This window comes from Apus apus, chromosome 7 (genome assembly GCF_020740795.1).
Source record: "Apus apus isolate bApuApu2 chromosome 7, bApuApu2.pri.cur, whole genome shotgun sequence".
In the NCBI taxonomy this organism is placed as follows: Eukaryota; Metazoa; Chordata; class Aves; order Apodiformes; family Apodidae; genus Apus; species Apus apus.
The window spans coordinates 20,387,011-20,406,145 of record NC_067288.1 but is presented as its reverse complement, the minus strand read 5'-3'; the positions used below and the strand labels follow the sequence as shown (position 1 = coordinate 20,406,145).

Below are 19,135 nucleotides of genomic sequence, written 5' to 3'. Positions count from 1 at the left end.
CTGTAAAGAATTACTTGGGTAACTGGATGAGCTGGCATCCAGAAAAATGCATTTTAATGTCCTCAAAGGTAGACATTAATGAGCAAAAAACTTGCAGTCACACTAATGAAATGGGAGTTTGCACCCTGGGAATCTGAGTTCTGGAAAAGGATCCAAAGGTCATTGTGGAGGACTGTGTTCCCACCTCAATGCTAGGGATAAAAGGGCTAAAGTGCCATCGTACTGTGGCAAGAGGTAGCCACTTCTCTTCTTGGTCCTGGCCCCTTGAGTTTTTCAGAGTTTTCAGTATGTTTTTAGATTAGTGAAGAACTATAAACATCCTCTCTGATAAAAAATTTAAGACCAATCCATTTTTCTACAACAAAAAGGACAGACTTTCAGCTTGTCTTAACTCCTACACTCTCTCTTGCTTCTCAGTGAGATGGCATTAAATAGCAGGAGTCTCCAGCCTAGCTGACACAGATTATAACATTCAGTGTCTGAAGCAACCCCTACCCCCACCCCAAGCATGAATAAAGCTTAAAATAAATATAAATTTGTAAAAGTAATGATTACTTGACATTTTTACAGATCACACAGGAGATGGGTAAATTCTCTACCATTTAGTCTTCAAATAATGATTTGAAAGCCTCCTAAAAGCTATGTGCTAGCTCATCCACTGCTGCTAAAAGTAGATGCAGAAATTTCTAGCTGAAATTATACATCCTGTTCTATGCAGGTCAGAGTAGGAGACTACAGTGATCTGCTTCCTGGCCTTAAAGTCTATGAATCTACACTTAAGATAAAATTTTAAGCAGGTGGTTTTACTGTTTTTCTGTATCACCAAGCCAATGAGCACAGTCTCTCTCAAAGAAAGCGTGTAAAATATATCAGCCCCTCAACATCTGTTGCTGTGCCAGGTAACTGGCATGGGCACTTAAACATAGGAACTCCCTCGGGAAGGCAAGAGAGTAACTTTGGCTACTCAGGTGAGTCTGAATGATGCAAACGGCAAGTGAGACTGCTTAGCCCTGCAGAGGAACAGTAGGGGGATTAAACGAGGAGCCATGGTGTGAAGGCAGAAGTCAGAGCCTGCATGGTGGTCTTCATGCAACCCAATGGCCCCAGCACACCCTTGATGACTGACAACATGCTCAGAGCTGCCCAAGAGCAAAATCCAAAATCCAGACCAACTCTTCCTCGAATTATCACACTTCTTCTCTCTGGGCTCAGAAGCCATGGATCACTGAAGGCTACAAGACGACAACAGGAAAGGATCGCTGTTTTTACATCCTCCAGTAGTCGTTGTACTGACCATTGCTGGGTAAGAGATTTGGGGCTCAGCAGACCTTTGACCTAGCAGCAGATACTGATTGATGAATGATGCTGGCTTTAAGAATAAATGAAAAAGACAAATTACAACACTGTGACCTATTTTAGGTAACTACCCAAACAAATTCACATGACTGCTGCAAGTGCTGGAGCTAAAAGGGACACATCTATAAATGCAGAAAAAGATCTGTTGTCTACTCTACACACAGTGTTCTCACAACATCCCTCCTACCTTCATGTCTGCAGCACTTCATTATAAGCAGGCAGCATTCACATATTTAAAGTGTGGAATCCATTTATACCTAAATACATAAGTAAGGACAAAAAATAAAGCTGCACAATAACTGTGGTTAATATTTCAACCTGTCCCTTAATGACGCCAGTGTCTCAGGTACAGAGGTTTTCCTAACGGTATTTTACATGTTCTTTTCATTGATGAAATTTGTCAAGCAAGTCAAGGTGGAATTGCAGGAAATTAGTATTTATCTGTGTTGCAATACCTGGATCCAATCGTATCAATTACACATAATCACTAGGTGCTGTGTTTGGAGACAGGCATGTAAACAAAGAAACCAGCAAGCAGAGAGAAAAGGAAAGCAGCAGTGGAGAAGCCTCAGGTCCAGATTTCGGGATGGGATGCTGTGGCTCAGCTCCACAAAGTGGCTATTTTCCAGACTTGCACAACAGCAATTTAGTCCTGCAGGGTGGCCCAGAACAGCTGCCTTAGGAGCTGGGCTGCTGCTGAGGCATCATTCACATTATGAGGCAAAGAAACCAGAGCTGAACTGGGGAGTCAAAACCTGCCACGCTACTCCTGGGTCCCAGGAACATAAAAATAGTAAAGGCAGACAACAGAGCTGAGCACAAGAGGAACTAAAGGCCTTAACAAATGCTCCAGTGCTCTTCCGTTCAAAACCTCTGGGTTGTAACTTCAGGTGCAATGCAAAATCCTGGGGGCAAAAACAGCTTGCCTGGAGCCACATGTCTAGAAAGGCCATCAGTACCTTTCCTCTCCCCAGCCTTCACAATTACCAGCATCTCACCTTCCTATTTTCTTTCTTAATGTGTCTTCTCAATCCAATTAGCAACCAAGAAATATGCCTGATTAAAAAAAAACAACTTGTATGACATGCATGCCTTAAAAATTACATTAATCAACCACCTCTTACAAGGGGCAAGACAGGCTTGGGACATTTCAGACCTAGGGTCTTTGCCAGAGACCTGCCTTCACCAGCACCCCTCACTGCTGCAAGCTTCCCCCAGCCCCTCCAACAAAAGCCAAATCTGCTCTATCTTTAGAAATCAAAAGGTGCAAATTGTTTTTTTTACCACGTATCACTTCACAGGTAGTTGGCCTAATGCTGCCTTAGTTCTTTCCTTCTACAAGGTCACTTTTGAAGTGGTTTTCATCCTTAAGCCCTTTGAAATTCTGTGCAAGACAAGCCAAGATATATTTCGGTTAGAAAAGACTTGGGATGGATCACCTAGTCTCTTCCTTTGGCTAATGGAAGCTGTGCCCAGCCAGGCCTTCAGAAACAAAGCCTAATTTAAAAACAAAACAAAACATGCCAACAACATAAACACGTCACTGATCCATTTGTGATGCCAGTATTGATTTTTTCCAGTTTTCTCTGTATTTTGTTTTGAGAGGGGATTTTTTGTTTTGCTTTATTTATTTTATAAGAGTAAATGACATGTTTCCGAAAGCTGGAAAAGAGCATCTTTTAGCTGACAATTGAACAGAACATTAAATGAAATCTGCAAAGCCATTTTCCCCATGCACAGTCAAAAGCTGACAGACAGGGAAGCACAGAGTGCACTAAAAAAAAAAAAACAACAACACCCCACACCACCACACAAGCAAGCTGAGGGAGGAAGTGTAAAACAGCCATCCTGAATCAACACTGAGCTGCTGTAATGGAATTAGGGTCACCCTGACAGAAACAGTCAGATCACAGAGAAAATTTAATAATTTCTTACTGCAGTCTGTAAAAGCCAGGGCGGATTTGAAGGTGTTTTCTGCCAAATTAGCACTTCCGCATCCACCGTTCATGGGCACGTGGCCCTTCCCGCTCACCTTCTCCTCTCAGCACCCCACTGGAGTGGTTGGGAAGCCACTGCTTTGTCCCGCTGGCAGGAAGGCACCTCAAGCCCCCTTTTCCTGACACACTGCCACACGTTTAACCTTTGGATATGCCTTTGATTCCTCAGTGCTGAGGTTATTCACAGCTCCTGTGAACTCAATTCCAGGAGAGGCAGCGCGGGCGAGTGCCTGGCACTAATTCCACTAGGTAATACATACTCAATCTGTTTGATCCCAGGTGCTAATGTCTAGCTATCTGCCAGCTGCCTCATTGTCAGGCAGCTACAGCAGCAAGGCAGAAACGTGTTGTGACAGCTCTGAAGCACAGGTAGGAGAGGGAAGTCCCGGGTTTTGGGTGCTCCCCGAGCAGCCAGCCATGAGCCACATGGGAGCCTGCTGTCAGGGATGCAGCACAGCCTGTCACAGCCCACCTTCCCTGCCCTCTATCCTCACTGTTCCAACAAAAAGTGATTTTGGTGACTGACTCCAAGAATAACTTCACAGGGATAACCCTGTGTCCACTATCGCCTTGCTTTTAACTGGGGAAATGTAGGAATGCTTTGCAGACATGGAGTCTACCCATGCCTCCACTGCCTCCAAGCAGTGCTGCAACAGGGAAAAGGAAGAATCACAGTGAAATCCCAGGGAGAGCCGTATTATATCAGGAACCCATATAAATAAACTGTCTTTGGAGCCAATGAGATGCTTAGGGAACAAAAATACTGAAGAGGGTGCATATGTGGGGCTGCTTTCACAGCATCCCTTCTCTAATTTTTGCAGTAAGGTACAGTGTGTATGAATTATTGCACCTTCCTCTTGCCCTTCACTTCTCTCCTGAACCAGGATTCCCCAATGCCACATTCACATCTTGCCTGCCTGCTTTACTGATGGCAGGACAGGAAATACCCAGACTTAGGGAATTATTTCTTCTGCTGCAGAGGCACAGAGTGGGCCTTTTCACACAGCTCCTTGCTGCTAAGAGTTGGTGGCAAGATTCAATGGGTTAAAGATTCAGGGTGCTGAGCCATCTCATATAAACTATAGCATTACATAGAAAGGTTGGAACAGATATTGGATCCTTAAGGTCCCTTCTGACCTGGCATTCTATGATTCTATGATTAGATAACAGACCAACACTTTCAATCCTAGGAAACCCTCAATTAATCCATGTGGCTGTGGCAGTTAAAAGGTCATGCTCCTCCAGATCTGCCTTCTAGATTAGGAAAAAGTAATTCAGAGTCAGTCTGCACCAGAGCAAAGGCCATACATACAGATATGCTTGCTTCTCACCACAGAAGCATTCCACATCTGAGACACCAATATCTGGTCCTAGGCCTATGAAACAGAGTCAATTTTGTTAAATTTAAGCATGTGGAAGTATTCCACAAAATTAGCAAACCATGTTTACTAGAAGTTATCCTTAGGCCTGGAACTGTCCTAGGACATCTCCAGCTCCACCATCTTCTTTCTGCACACCTGATGAAGTGACACTTCTCTCCTTTTCAGGGATCAGGATAAAGATAAGGAACTCGGGGAATTTTTATGCACCTCAGAACATTAAACACACACTTCTCTGTCAGACTTAAAAATGGGCTACAATGTGTAGACATAAAATGTTTTGAATAAGCATCTTCCAGCAGTACCAGCAACCAGGAAGCTGAGGAAGGAGTCAGCTGCTGCCCACAGTTTACTAGGGCAACTCAGACTCAAACAGACTACACGTTAAGTGTTCACGTCACCCCTAGTGATGACAAAAATGAATTTGTATCTTTCTTCATAGAAACATAGAATCATCAAGGTTGGAAAAGACCTTCAAATACCTAGGGGTAACCTAGCAAATACACACATACGTGAGTTATGAAAAACAAGACTACGCAAAGAAACCACGAGGTTCCTGCACTCGGCATAACTCGTTTGATGGGAATTCCAACTTTCAGGTATTTCAGTAGTCTCCCATCTGCCAAGTTTCTCCTCGTCTCTCCACAATGGCCTTTTGTGCACACCTTCTCCCTGGCCTGGAGAGGGCTGATCAAAGCCAGTCACAGCAGTGCTGTAGGACTATCAGGGTAACAGGCATGGATGGACACAACAGCTTAAAATACAAGCACAAGGAAACGTGTTGAAATACAGGCACAGGAGAGCTAGGGCAGAAAGTGAAAACTTGAACCCTTACCCCAACAGCTCTCAGTCACCCACTGACTCAGGAGACATGTCTCAGTACTACACAAATTACAAGAGCTGGTAAAATAACACAGAAAATAAAGCAACAGGGATTACTGTGACCCCAATACTTCTCTCTTCCTCTGCTCCCAATTCTCTTTACTCATCTGTACATGTTAGAAATCAAACTGTCAGATTTTGATCTTGCAGCTACTACAGAAGCTCTTCCTGGGCTTGAATAAATTTTGTCAGCCTTTTTAGTTCTACTTGTGCCCCTTCACACACATACTGTTTATCTGCACTGTGCACACTGGAAAATAAGAGAATGGAGGGGAGGGAGAGGGTCAGGGTTATCCCTTTGTCCTCAGTGTTTCCAGTACAAAACAATAAGTTTGAATATTTGTTGAAAGAAATCCTACAATTTATTCAAGCTTTCAAAAACTGAATGTTACTTACTGTCTGCTCCTGCTAAAGGCAGCATCAAGCAGCAAAGGATGGCTGCTGGCACAGTGAGTACTGGGACGCAGAAGTTAGGCACCATATTCCAAAGTAGAGCAAGTCCTCTTCAGTCTGAGGCAAGTGGTCAATACATCCAGTGTTACAGACACAGACTTACTCCTGCAAACCAAGAGAAGGAAAAGAGAATGAACAAATATGACACACAGATTAACTGCTGACAAACCAAACTACATTGTAAAGACGTAATTACAGATACTTTAAAAGTGAAATTTAACTATCTTCCCTGCTTTAGCAGCTAACTCCGCCTTGATACCTTCAAATCCAATAAGCTGTTTTCAAGGGCCACGAGGTGTAAATGCACAGCCTTCTCCACATTTATCTTCACATCCAGTCTCGATTATGGGCTGTTTGTTCATCCTTTAGTTGTTATTCACAACGAATACTTCTGAAGTTGTATGTTACAATACATGAAGTTGTCTTAAGCTCATGTAACCCTTCCTCATTCATTTGCACAAGAAAGACATACTTGACTGCATATGTAGGGTGGTTTGCAGTCAACTGCATGTTAAGCGGAGCTTGGTCTATCCAGCTGGGCTAGTGTACACCAGACAAGTCCCAGTGGGTTCAAGCAGAAGAGGCAGAAGCTGAACTGAATTAGCTGTCAGTTCACAGGGCTACCAGGGTCCCAGTAGAAAGAGAAGATTCACCCAAAGCAAACATCTAAACTTCAACCTCCCAAAAACTGAGAGAAGAACTATCTAAAAGGATTGAAGATTGGATATACTTTCTCCAAAGATAAGCAAATTATTTTGGAAATTGGCTTCAGTTGGGCATTTGTTTGGATGTAGAAATACAGAAAATTCCATGAAAAACAATAAAAGAAGGCAGGTATTTTAAAAATCACAATTTCTGTATATCTTCCTTCTTTACCTTTTCATGAGAAAATTCTCATTGTGCTTTCATTTGAAAGTCCAAGGTCTGCCTACTAAGACAGATTTTAAAGGAGTTAGCAGGCCCCATTCCCTCCAAGTGACAATGCTCAGCAGGGCAGGGATCACTCTCCCTGTGATGGGCATCTCAATGCAAGCTCAAGTCATTCATAAATTGATGGGATTCTCCTTCACTAAGCTGCAAGAGCTACCAAAATTTGGCAACAGGGCAAATCAATAGAGAAAATGCCTCATGCTGGCAGATGCCAGCCCAAGTGGACCCCTTGAGTATGCTTGAAGCAAAGCAGCTGCAAGTTCACAGGCTGTATGTGGCACAACCCACTGCTCCATTTGTGTTGGCAGACATTTCAAGAACATGTTCAAGAATGCTCTAACAAAGGTATTTTTGCATTTTGCTGTTTTTTTGAACAAGGAAGCATTTTTTGTTTTGTTTTGGTATGGTTATTTTTTGAGAACCACTGAGCTTTTGATGGAAGTATCTCACATTAGGAACAGATTTACTTTTCACAAAAACATCGTGCTCAAAGCATGCCAGCAATGACAGTGCTGAGGGAAATCCACAAGGAATCTCCAGAGAACCTACCTAGGCAAATATTTACATCGCATCTTACAAACAAACAGCAGATCACGACTCTTCTCCATTATCTGACTGTATTTGCATAGTAAATCTTTTCACACATTGTATCACACAACACAGAGAAATCTTTATTCAATGTCTTCTACACCCAAGGCATCTGAAAATACTCTACAAAATAACCTAGTTCTAACCTAGATGCAGAGAGAATACTGATCATCTCATCCTGCTTTTATTACCTCAATGAGAAAGCATAAATCCAAGTAAGCTCAGCAGCAAGACTCTGAATAGTGCATAAGAGGCTCTTCATACCAGCCACACACTTGGTTCTCTTTGTTGCTCTCCAACCTCCATATCCTCATTCATCTCTCACCAAAGAATTACTAAAAGCACCATTAACATGTCTTACACCGCAGAGACAGATACAAACACTTGTATCTTTATAGCTGCATAAGCTCTGTTCCAATGGGAAACTCTGTTCAGTCCCCAGGCAGTTTGCCTGGTGTTAGCCAGCTCTCCAGATACAGCCCACACGGGAATGGGAAGAAGAGCCTGGATTAAGAGTGAAGATTATGTCTCTAAATTCTGCATTTACAATGCTAATTTGTGCAGCCTGGAGAAGCAAACCCATGAAGCACACTTGAAGAAACACTGCATCTGGCTGAACAGCAGCCAGAATCTTAAGAAGCTACTTTTCTTGGGGGGGCGGGGAAATCACCAAGGGGTAAAATAACAGTGTCAAAAACTAATGATGTGTGTCAAGCTCTCTCAGATTAGGACAGAGAACAAACTTTACAGGTGCTGCTGAAAACATCTTAGGTATGTGCCAAACCAGACTGGGAATGAATAGCTTTCAGAGAGCTTTACCTCTTTCACTCACTTCCATTACCAACAGAAGTGCCTGATCTAATGGCATATCTTGAGTGCAGATTGCTCAGAAGCCATGTGCATGGCACCTCCACAGCCCTCATTCAGTAGTAACTCCCAGGAACACAAAAACCACAGCTAAAGAATAGGTCTCTCTCTCAATTTCTCTTCTTTCAGCAAATGTGATCAAGCTGCTCTCCAGTTTCAAGCCTGACAGATTTATAACTCTCCTCTCAAGCCCATGAGATACATACAACGTGCATCATGCAAAACTGATGAATTGTCAGTCACCCTACCAGATGCTTTATGGACTTGATCTTTTGCAACTGTTTTGTGCTCCATAATAATTTACCATCTGGTAGGAAAGCCAGAGTTTCTTACACAAGACTGCTGTCTGTCCCTCCAAAGTTAATAGAGCACCTTTGGCCCTTCAACAGGATCAAACTTTGTTGCTTCTTCTTTCCATGTTTGCTCTGCCTATGGAAAAGTCTGAGTTCAATATTTAAAGCCCTTTAAATTGGAATGTTTTAAAATTTTATAAATCTCAGCAGTTGTCATTCTCTTTTGAAATTGAAAATATGAAAAAATCTTTCCCAGTGCTTCAGCTCTTCCATTTTAGAAGCAAGGTGCTCTCCCTCAACTAGACAACCCAGTATTCAAAGCAAGGTGACAAGGCGTCAGCGGAAGCTCATTTAACCCTTAGAAGGACAGTGTTACTCTGACAGTTTTGAACTGCCATCCTGAACCAATGCTAAAATCTTCCTTCCCTAAGGCAGAAAGGCAACCTGAGACAGAAAGCAGATATAAACTAAAAAATGTTGGTAGATTTTGGTAAGAAGTTAAAATCATACAGAGTCAGTACTGCTTTGGCAAAATCAAGTCCAACAGCAACCAACAAAGGCTTTTAAGACCCTTAGTGCTTCTTTTGTTCCAACAACTTCATGTCTCCTCAGGCTACACTCTCTTGCATCTGGAATTATCTCCTGCGCACCAGATGACCTCAAGTCCCTTCATTTGAAAGCCTCCTTCAATCTCACTGCTTACGCTAGCATCTCACAACTAACACTGCATTTGGGAGCCCAGACATCCTACAAGAAGGTTTACATTCTCATCGCTCCTTCTGCATCTGGTCCTAGCAGTATTACAAACTGTAGACCATGTAACCCAAAATGAGGCTGAGGGCTAAGCACTCCAGATGGCTTTGTAAAAACAGCTTTGAGTTTAGCAAGCTAACTCCTGCCCCTGGTCCAAACAAAGTGTTAGAACTAGTTTGGCAGAAAACTAGAAAGTGGGAAAGCAAAACAAAGCAATCAAAAAAGTAGCCAGCTTCATTTAAATATAGCTGAATTTGCCATGGGGCAGGTCGATGGCAAAGAGGTGGTCTTGAGAACATTTTTGAAACATACATGGTTAGATTCTTTCAGACAAGCAGAAAAAGCTGGACTCGTTTAAAAGAGAGCCAAGAATACCGACAGCTCATATGGTGCTAGGAAATTCTGGCAATGAGTATGTCCCACAGGAGACAGCAAAGAGATTAGAAAAAGCAGTCAACTTTAAAGAATCAAGAGGAATTTCAACCAGCACTGAATAGCTCATGTTCTCTATGAACTCTTCTGGAAGCTGAACTGAACCGAAGCAAGTGTCAGGTGGGTCACTAGCCATGAAGCATTCCCAAAGTAAGCTTGCCCATTCCAAACTGGAGACAAAAATACCGCACTAAAACAGCTTTTTAAGTTTAAGCTATTTTGCACCCCCAAATACCTGACAAGTCAGCACAAAGATTTTCCCTCCAGGAACCCCAGTACATCCACAGAACTGCCAGGTTCAGTTGTGTGTGTGACTAGTGACACTGCATTTGCTGTGAAACATGGTTAAGAAAGTCTCTAGAAACTTACAGGGCAGAAAGGTAAGTCCAGGGCATAAGCAATGTCCTCATCTGACCTGAAGACCTAATAGTATCTTTTCACAACAGACCTTAAAGAATTGTGTTTGCTTCTCAAGGTGGAAATTTCTTATTGTTCTCAACATGAGCCCACAGATGTAGGTCAGAAGATGCCAACAAGACACCACCCAGACAATAGTAAAGAAGTGGCTAAAACTGCATCAGTTTCTCTCAACTCCACCACATACGCAATACATAATGAAACCAAGTTTTCCTTCTGGACACCCATCCACAACTGTGTGTTCTACACAAATACCCTGAAAGGGATGCAGTGCTCTAGAGGGACCCAATCACCACAGTACTTTGGGGTGTGATGCAAATGATGGTAGTCAAGAACTGACCAAGCAAGGAGGGGGTACATGCCACACAGAGCAACAAGGCAGCTATTTCTTATATTAAAAATGAGAACAATAATTGGCTAAAGCTCAACTGCTTCATTCTGTATATAACACCTCAACTGTGTTTGAAGGAGAAAGAGGAAAACCATGAGGCACCCTATAATTCAAGATCATCATATTGCACACATTAAAAGTTATAGAAGAACAGTTACACAAAAGTTAATGACTTCTGAATGTTTCACTTTGCTACATTAGTATTCCTTTAGCATAGATTTCTTTGTGCTTTTCTGCAAGAAATATAATATAAAGAGACTTGGGGAGTACAGCAATATGGCCAAAAAAGACAAAATGAGTCTCATTTTACTTCAAACTCCCACATGCAGGGAATAGTACTAGAGAGATTCAATGGGCAGATATATGAAGATGGAAGCACTAGCATAGATTTAGGGAGGAACTTCATATGAACTTGCGATATAGTAAAAAGGCCAAAAGCTAAAGTGACTGCTGCATGAGCAAAGGTATCACCTCCTGGACCCAGATGTGAGCAGACCTAGAGCATCAGTTTGAAGACTCTCAAGCCATCTGGGGAGAAGGAATGAACAAAAACAATTCAAGAAGTGGGAAGGATAAAAAAAATCTGTCAGGTCATGAGCACCAGACAGACTGCCTAAGTGAAATGGGGATTTGATAACACTAAGAAAGGAGTGGAAGAGTATAATTAGCCACAGGCATGTAATGGAGTGAGACAGAGAAAAAGAAAATGTATGTTGAATATTCTCAGTAAGCTTTCCAAAAAAGAAAAAAAAGGAGAACAGACACCAGCAGGAAAATGTTTCATCATCTGTTTGGATAGAAATTAAAAACAAGGTGGAAAAAAAAAAAAATTCCCATAATCTATGGGGGGGGAAACAAAGAAAACTGAACAGAGGCAGCTTGGTATGGGGAAATACATACCACAGCAAGAACAATGCAGGACTACTTCAAAAAGATTCTCTACATTTTGGCAAAGCATTAAAAAAACAAGTGTGAAGACTTCAGCAGCAAGCTGGCCCAACAACGGATCCCTGTGATCCCAACCACACCAATCACAACCTGACCCAAGGAGAAGAGCAGACGGAAAGGGAAGCTTTTAAGCAGGATGCAAGCACAGCTTGGATCCTCCTGTCAGTCTTATTGGCTACATTTGCTTCTGAAGATACTAATTTCTGAGGGTGTTGTTTCCTGCAGTCAACTCTAGATAAAAAGGAGGATTTTTTCCACTGGAACAAGGATTATGAAGGGCCATATTAAATAACAGCAGTGATAAGTCAAAATGTCCACTTAAAATATAGATCAGCCTTGGGCCTCATTCACAGCCATCATTCACAGCAAGCACTAAATACAGATCACTGTACCTACAGCCCTTAATACCTGCTGTAAAGTCTCTTTAGAAGAAGTAAACTATTGCATATTGCCCTCTCAACAGAGGTATTTTACATTTACAGAACAGGTCCAGCAGTGCAACCAGATGCATGGATTAAAGAACCAGGGCAGCAGAAAATCTTATGCAAATTAAAATGGAATTCAGCTATTCCTCAGTTACCAGCAACCTCCACTAACATGGAGGAATGTGCTCATGTGACACCCTCACACAAAGTAAGAAATCCTGTGATTTTTCTGCAAATTACTACACATGACAATAGGTTCTTAAAAGAAACAATCATGCCATTACAGACGTAGGGTCAGCTCAACACAACGTGGTGTAGAGATTAAAATCACAAGGTACCAACTCTTCTCCTTTAAACCCTAACTCCTTGGCATCAAGTTCCTCACATCTAGGATGTAGAACAGAAGGTTTTAAACTGAGGAGAAGGAGAGTTGAGAAACATGGTCCTTCTGGGCTTAGTGCTTACAACACCCCACAGCTGACTGCTCTTTACTGCACAACTGTGGTACTGTTATTTCTGCATCTGGCTCCAGCAACTCCAAACCTGCTGGTCCTGCATATCTCAGACTGACAGAACAGGCAAAGCAGAGCAGTCAGAAGATCCAGTGAGCACCAACCCATCAGGAATGCAAATGATCAATCATATGAGGGATAATCTGTCCTTACTTACCCTCAAGGATTTTTGCATCGTGTCTACTGGCTTCAGACCAAATTAAACCCTAAACCTAACTTAATCAAACTAAATCAGTTTCTTATTTCTAAAACCCCTTGGCTCTACCCATGTGACTAATCAGCTTTGTTAGTGGTCTCAGTATAGAGATTTTTTAGAGACGTCCAGATTGTAAACCCGTTCTCTGGCAGCTTCTTGGGCATTTCAATCAACTACTAGACGTTTTCCTTTGTAGAATCCATAAAGTTGGACCCTATGAGAACACGACCTTTCAGGTATTTATTTTCTCAATAACTTTTGCTTCAACCAAAGTATAAGGCCTATAAAGAACTTCCTTCTGAATAAGCGGGTTTTTTTAATGAAAAAATCCCTTACTTTTGCTGGAAGTTATGTTTTATATAACACTGCATACTGTTGGAGTCTGCTCACTTCAAGCTTTTCAGATTAATAGCTTATTCCAAAGCTGCTTTTGCCAAGACCTCAATTTCTGAAATTTGCTTATCTCTTATATTTAAAAAGACTGGGCACAATACTACTACTAAGTCTTCCACAACATTTTTAGCAGTTAAAAGTGATGCAAAGAAAAAATTTCCCATTTTAGCAGTACCCTTCTCTTCCTTAATTGCCGTCTTTAACGTCCCATCATCCAGTAAGCCAAATTTTTATGCAAGACAATGGCACTGATTTGCCTAAATTATTTCTTTTCTGTGTATAGTTGTTAGTTCTTCAAAGCCCATCTTGGATCTTCCAGTTTTCCTTCTATACTTGTTATAGTTTATACACTCTACTACTAATACCTAGGAATTGGGCTTCCAAATTTTCATCTCAAACAGCTTCTCAAACCTGCCATCTAGCTAATGTGAGTTATTCCCAGTCTTGCTATTTTAACTGATTTTCCCACCTTGCTTTCTTATGTTTAGCTGTTGGTTTCAAACCACATCAAGGAACTTGTTCACTCCCCCCCCCCCAGAACATACTTTTTCTTTTTTACTCTTACTTTCCTTCATTTTAATTTTAGGGATGCTTTGAGTAACTTGTTCACTTTTAATTTGTAATTTCTGATGTTTAGCATCATTCTCAACATTTTGATCTTCTTGGCCCCTTTGACCTCAGTGACCATACTCATGCACTACACATGGTCATGGTCACCCATGAAGAGATATCTATGCGAGGATCTTACAAACACCTTTAACCTTGCTGACTCAGTAGCAGCTTGATAAATACATGGGTGACTAAATAATGCTCAGCAACTACTTATGTCTGGAGCTATTTTAAGTCAGGCTCTGGAAAGCATGCACACGCTGGCGACAAAACTTCTACCCACTGTCTTGCAGCCACTATCACATGCAGAGATTGAGTAAGAAGGACTTACTGCTTTGATCCTGCTAACAGAGCTCATAATCCTTCTCCACAGAACTACCAAGTGCCCACGGAGTGGCAAGTTCACATCTTGGCTGCTGTCCTTTCTAGCCATGGTCACCACCAGCATGGGAGCAGCACCATGACGGCAGACTAGATACCAGCTCCTGTCAACCAGCCCAAAGACCACGCAGAAGACAGCAGCAGGCTGCCACGGGGATGGCTTCTTCCTAACACCATCATTTAGCAGACAACTTATGCCCTACTGGAGGGTTTATATATCCAATTAAACTTTCTGTAATTGTCATCTTGTGAAACTATGAACATTTTCAATGCTAGATTTTGGAATTATTCTCTCCTAAAGGGTTTGGAAGTTAATTATATCGTAGTTGCTATTACTGTCTCAACCACAGATACTGCTTGAACCCCATTATTGTGTGTGTTACTGAGGGCTACAATAAGAATAGCTGCTACTTTGGTGTGCTCTGGAGCTAGCCTTTCCTACAAACTGCTTCTTTAACCTTTGCCCAAAATTATGTATGCTCAGTTTATATGCAGGTAGTTAACATAGCCCAGTAGCGTAAATGTGCTTATTACATTTATTAAACTGAATTATCTCCATGCAGAACGCCCTCAGCATCCTGCAGTCCTCTGGCTCTGGAGGCATTTGGCTGTTACCATGGAAGACGGCACCCAGAAATTCCCTTTACAACTAACAAGCAGGAACTGTGAAAGCACAAGTTTTATGCAATTGCCTTCTGTATGAAAAATGAAAACTGTTTCTGTAACCTATAAAGAAACCAAGATGCAATCAAGCTTATTATAATAAGATGCTAAATTTCTGGTAATTTCTTTTTTTCCGCCTTCTACTAGCCACCCCCTCTTGCTTTGTTTTGGCAAAAGAAAACACCCTCTGAGGTAGCATATACTACGCAGTACCCAAGCCATATTAAAGAGATGTAAATAAAAAAAGTCAAGTTGTAGGTGTAATATAAGGCTTATTGAAGATGAAACCAAAGGTCTGTAAATTAAGAAATCCTGAATTAATGGTGGTAAAGCTAGTCTTAACTCTGACTCAGTCAAAACAATCAGTTTCTCTCCTTCAGTAGCACTTTGGGCTAAAAATGAAATTATTATTTCTTGCATCACATTCTCTACAATGAGACACACAAAACATCTACACATCAGATTTTGTCTCACTCAGATATGAGGCTGTATGTTTAAAACAGTTTGATGGGAGAAAATTAATTAATATATTTTACAGGTCTTCTTTGTTTGGCAGATGAAAGCAGTAGGTTTCCTAGTTACTTCCCGGCTAGAGGGACCTAGATAACAGCTACATCAAGGCTGCAGCAAATCAAACACTTTCTGGACAGAATAGCCATTTTCCATCTTTCACATCACAAAGCAAATCCCAGGACTCCACAGCGTCAAACAGGCCAAAACCTGCATCCATGCTCACATCTTCAAGCACACATTCTGCAGGTAAACTCACACATGTGGATCACTCACAAGTGCTGAAAACAGAGAGGCAGCAGACAGGAAGGCTCCACATGGCTGTGGATCTGTGCTGCCTGCCACTGTATCAAGGATGCGCAACCTCATCTGCTTTGGGTTAGAAAGATGAGAAAAGGGAGGAGGATAAAAATATTCTGCATGTTTTAATGAACATCTAACCATCGCCTCTCCCTCCCTCAGAAAAAAACCCAAAACATACAGCAAAAGTAAATAACACCACCTCTCAATTTTAAAAAATTCCTTCTTCCCCAAACTTTGAGAGTTTTTCCTCTGCATCCCAGTTAGATGTCACAACTTCTGCAAGTCCTCTTTACCAGGGGAATGGTTCCATGCAAATGGTCTGAGTCAAGAGAAACCTGCATTTTAATAAAAGATCAACCTAAAAAAAAATTGTACCACACATAAAACTGCCCTTTTGTAATGGAGACTTCTGCCAATAGCAGATGGAAAGACGTTTGAGAAACAAGACATCCCATATGCCATCTGCAGCAACTTCATAGCTTTACTATTGAAATTATCCCCTTTCCTTCCAGGCCACCACCTTTATGTGACCTTGAGTAAAATACAAAGAGGGTAATACGTAATGTTGAGCTTCTTGGGATACCATTCATTAAAACCCAAGGAAAGAAAATTACTGCTAGCTGCTTTTTCAATCCATTCGTACATTAGTGTGCTGAAATGCATACTTGGAGCCATTGAAATTAGATTCAATGTACATTTTACAGTACTTAGGAGGAAAGCTATTTTAATTTTGTTAGTCGCTAGAATGTAAAATCCTGGTGGCATAAAGCTTCCAGCAGAAAAACAGAATAAGATCTTAAAGGGGAAAGACGTTATCCAGCTTGGATGAAACACAAAGGAAAGTTTAAGCAGGACCTAGTCAAGTACCACTCCAAGGAAAGGAACAGCCCCTGTTCCTCCACAGGTGTGGAGCTGATACTGGTGTGGGGCTAACAACACAAAATGCAGCAACTTTTTCATCAAATCCAAACATACAAAATTAACAGCGGTGAAGAGCAACTCAGCTGCCAATAAAAAACGGCTCCAAGGACCTTAGCAATGTATGAGGAATATGCTCCAAGTTTTAAACATTTACTTTTGGATATGCAATGTCACCAGATGTCCAAGCTTTTTCTTACCTGTAGACTAAGGCAAAGTGGTTTTGATCACGTTCTGTCTGAAAGCTCATTTGCTTGGAGACAACAGCTCATGTCCATTGCTTCTAGACGTGTGCCTAGCACACAGTAAAAGTGGGGCTGAGCCAGGCATGAGCAGAGGGGCTGTTCTACTGAATTACCTAGAGCACACAACACTGTGTTTGTGTCAGTTCTGTGTTTCAGTCTGGCTACAGGAAGGCAGGACAAAGTTATCCCCTCAAACTATTTTGAATCACCAAACTACACTTGCACTAGTACAGCACTCTGCAGCATATTCACTAGGGTAGTCCTGATCTGGGAATACATGACCAGAACAAAGGATTTTTTAAGCCTAAGGCATCTGCTACCACCTGTTAAAGAGCTTTTCTCAATGCAAGGCACCCTGCATTTCACAAAGGCAATAAGCAAACCCCAAACAGCTTCAGTTGTACCTTGCTCTCAATGACACCCTCTCTTCCCCTGTCCCAGGACAGTAACCAGAGCCCTGATGTTCCTTCCCTCCCTGTTGAGCAGACCTGATGCTCAGGTTGCTTGATCTTTACCCAGTGCATGGATCCTGCATGATTCAAACCTTCCCCAGCAACACGATGCAAAAGACACAGTTGATTTCACTGGTACAGTCTTTATGAGATCTTTGCTTTGGTTTTATCCTTGTGGGTTTTAATAATTATGCACATACACAGAGAGCTTGCAATCAGTGTACTCTGAATTAAATTTTAACCAATTTATGAAGTATTAAAAACCACAAATTTTTTTTATAACATTTTAATTGTAGTATTACAGAACTCATCTGATAACACCTAATTATAATTCTAAATGAGCAGCAATTAACAAGCTATTTTACAATGCCTAAATCCAAAACAAACAAGGTTGGGACAGTCCTGCAAAAGGAGCTGCTGGAGAGCACCTTGCAGAAGGGAGGCCAACCTGTCTTTGGGATGCACTTATTTCCCTGATTACTGCATCGGAGCACTATATTTTAGAAACTGTAGGGAATATCACCCCTCAAGTACAGGGCTTGCTGTACTGCTGGATCCTTGTCAGGTAGTGGGCAGCTCTGCTCCTGTCACAGCACACGTCACCAGTGTAAGCTCCTCTGAAATGTAATGTGCTGACATAATGTCACTGGTGGGGAAGGTAGAAGGAGCTCCAGCAAAAGCAAATGCTCCATCAAGCAGCAAAGACCCCAAAACAGGATGGGATGAGGATAGAGCAATGAAGAAGTCTCTTTTTCAAGCAGAAGCTATGAAACTCCCAGCAGCAATGGCCACCCACCTGCTCTTTGAAAAAAAACAACACAAAAGTCATCTTGGCATGGTGAATGTTTCAAATTTAGCCAACACCTACTAGCAGGAGGAAGGATCATACTGCAGACAGAGGCACAGCTTTCAGGTTAGATATTCCAGGACATTTCCCATTGACTTGGATGCTGTCCCAGAAATTTCTTGAAAGAATCTTGCTCACCCCTTGGCTGCTAAGTGAAGTTCTTCTACCTGGTAAGCATCCACCAAGTGTTTCAAAAGTAGCTAAAGCAAGGAAGAACCTCACCAGCAGCATATTAAGGGTCAACTGGCAAAGGTCCAAAGCCCTGAGGCTTTGCTTCAGAATGCCTTTGTGACAGATTGGGCTTAAATTTTATTTTTATATTTTATCTTTTCAAAATAAAAGTTCCTGGAGCTTGGAAAAAAAATCAGCTGAAATTATATGCAATGTACAAGGTAACTTTCTCTCCCTGGAGGAAAAAGGTTTCTGAAAAGGGCTTGGTGACAAAGTCATGTATCTGCCTTCTGTTTTTCCCTTCACCATTTTTCCCATCTTCTAGTGAAAATGAAACTCAACCCTCTCCCAGGAAGAACAGGGGCCACTCCTAACTGTAAAAAAGAAGGCAACACAACAGGAACTCGCCTGACACAGCTTGTATCCTCTCTGCCTGCAGGAACAATGCATTAGGTGTTTTGAACTAACATTAAAGACATGGAAACATTTGGAAAAGTATCAATGATAGGCTTTTAAAGCAAAAGAACAAAGTACCCGGGGCGCTGTCAGGGCTAAATCAGCAATCCAACTCTGGGAGACACTGGCAATAGAAGAAGATGTTTTATGCATACAGGTGGGTTTATGAGAGACAATTTGTTTGCAGCTCTTTCCAAAAGCATACATGAAGAAAAGAATACATTCTTCACCATGAGGGTAGTAAGGCACTGGAATAGGTTGCCCAGGAAGGTCGTGGAAGCCCCCCTCCCTGGAGGTGTTTAAAACTAGGTTGGATGAGGCTTTGTGCAGCCTGTTCTAGTGTGAGACATGGGTTGTAACCTGATGAT

At 41.8% G+C, this 19,135-nt stretch overlaps 1 protein-coding gene across 14 annotated transcripts in view; it reads right to left on the bottom strand.

The window, feature by feature from the left end:
• PTPRF (protein tyrosine phosphatase receptor type F) overlaps nt 1–19,135 on the bottom strand; it is a 382,606-nt gene that overhangs the window by 243,637 nt on the left and 119,834 nt on the right. For all 14 annotated transcript variants that reach the window (XM_051624854.1, XM_051624859.1, XM_051624865.1 and 11 more), the window contains exon 3: nt 6,011–6,172. In XM_051624854.1, coding sequence (XP_051480814.1) covers nt 6,011–6,095 — 85 coding nt within the window. In that variant the 5' untranslated portion in view covers nt 6,096–6,172. The remainder of the gene's footprint in view (nt 1–6,010; nt 6,173–19,135) is intronic.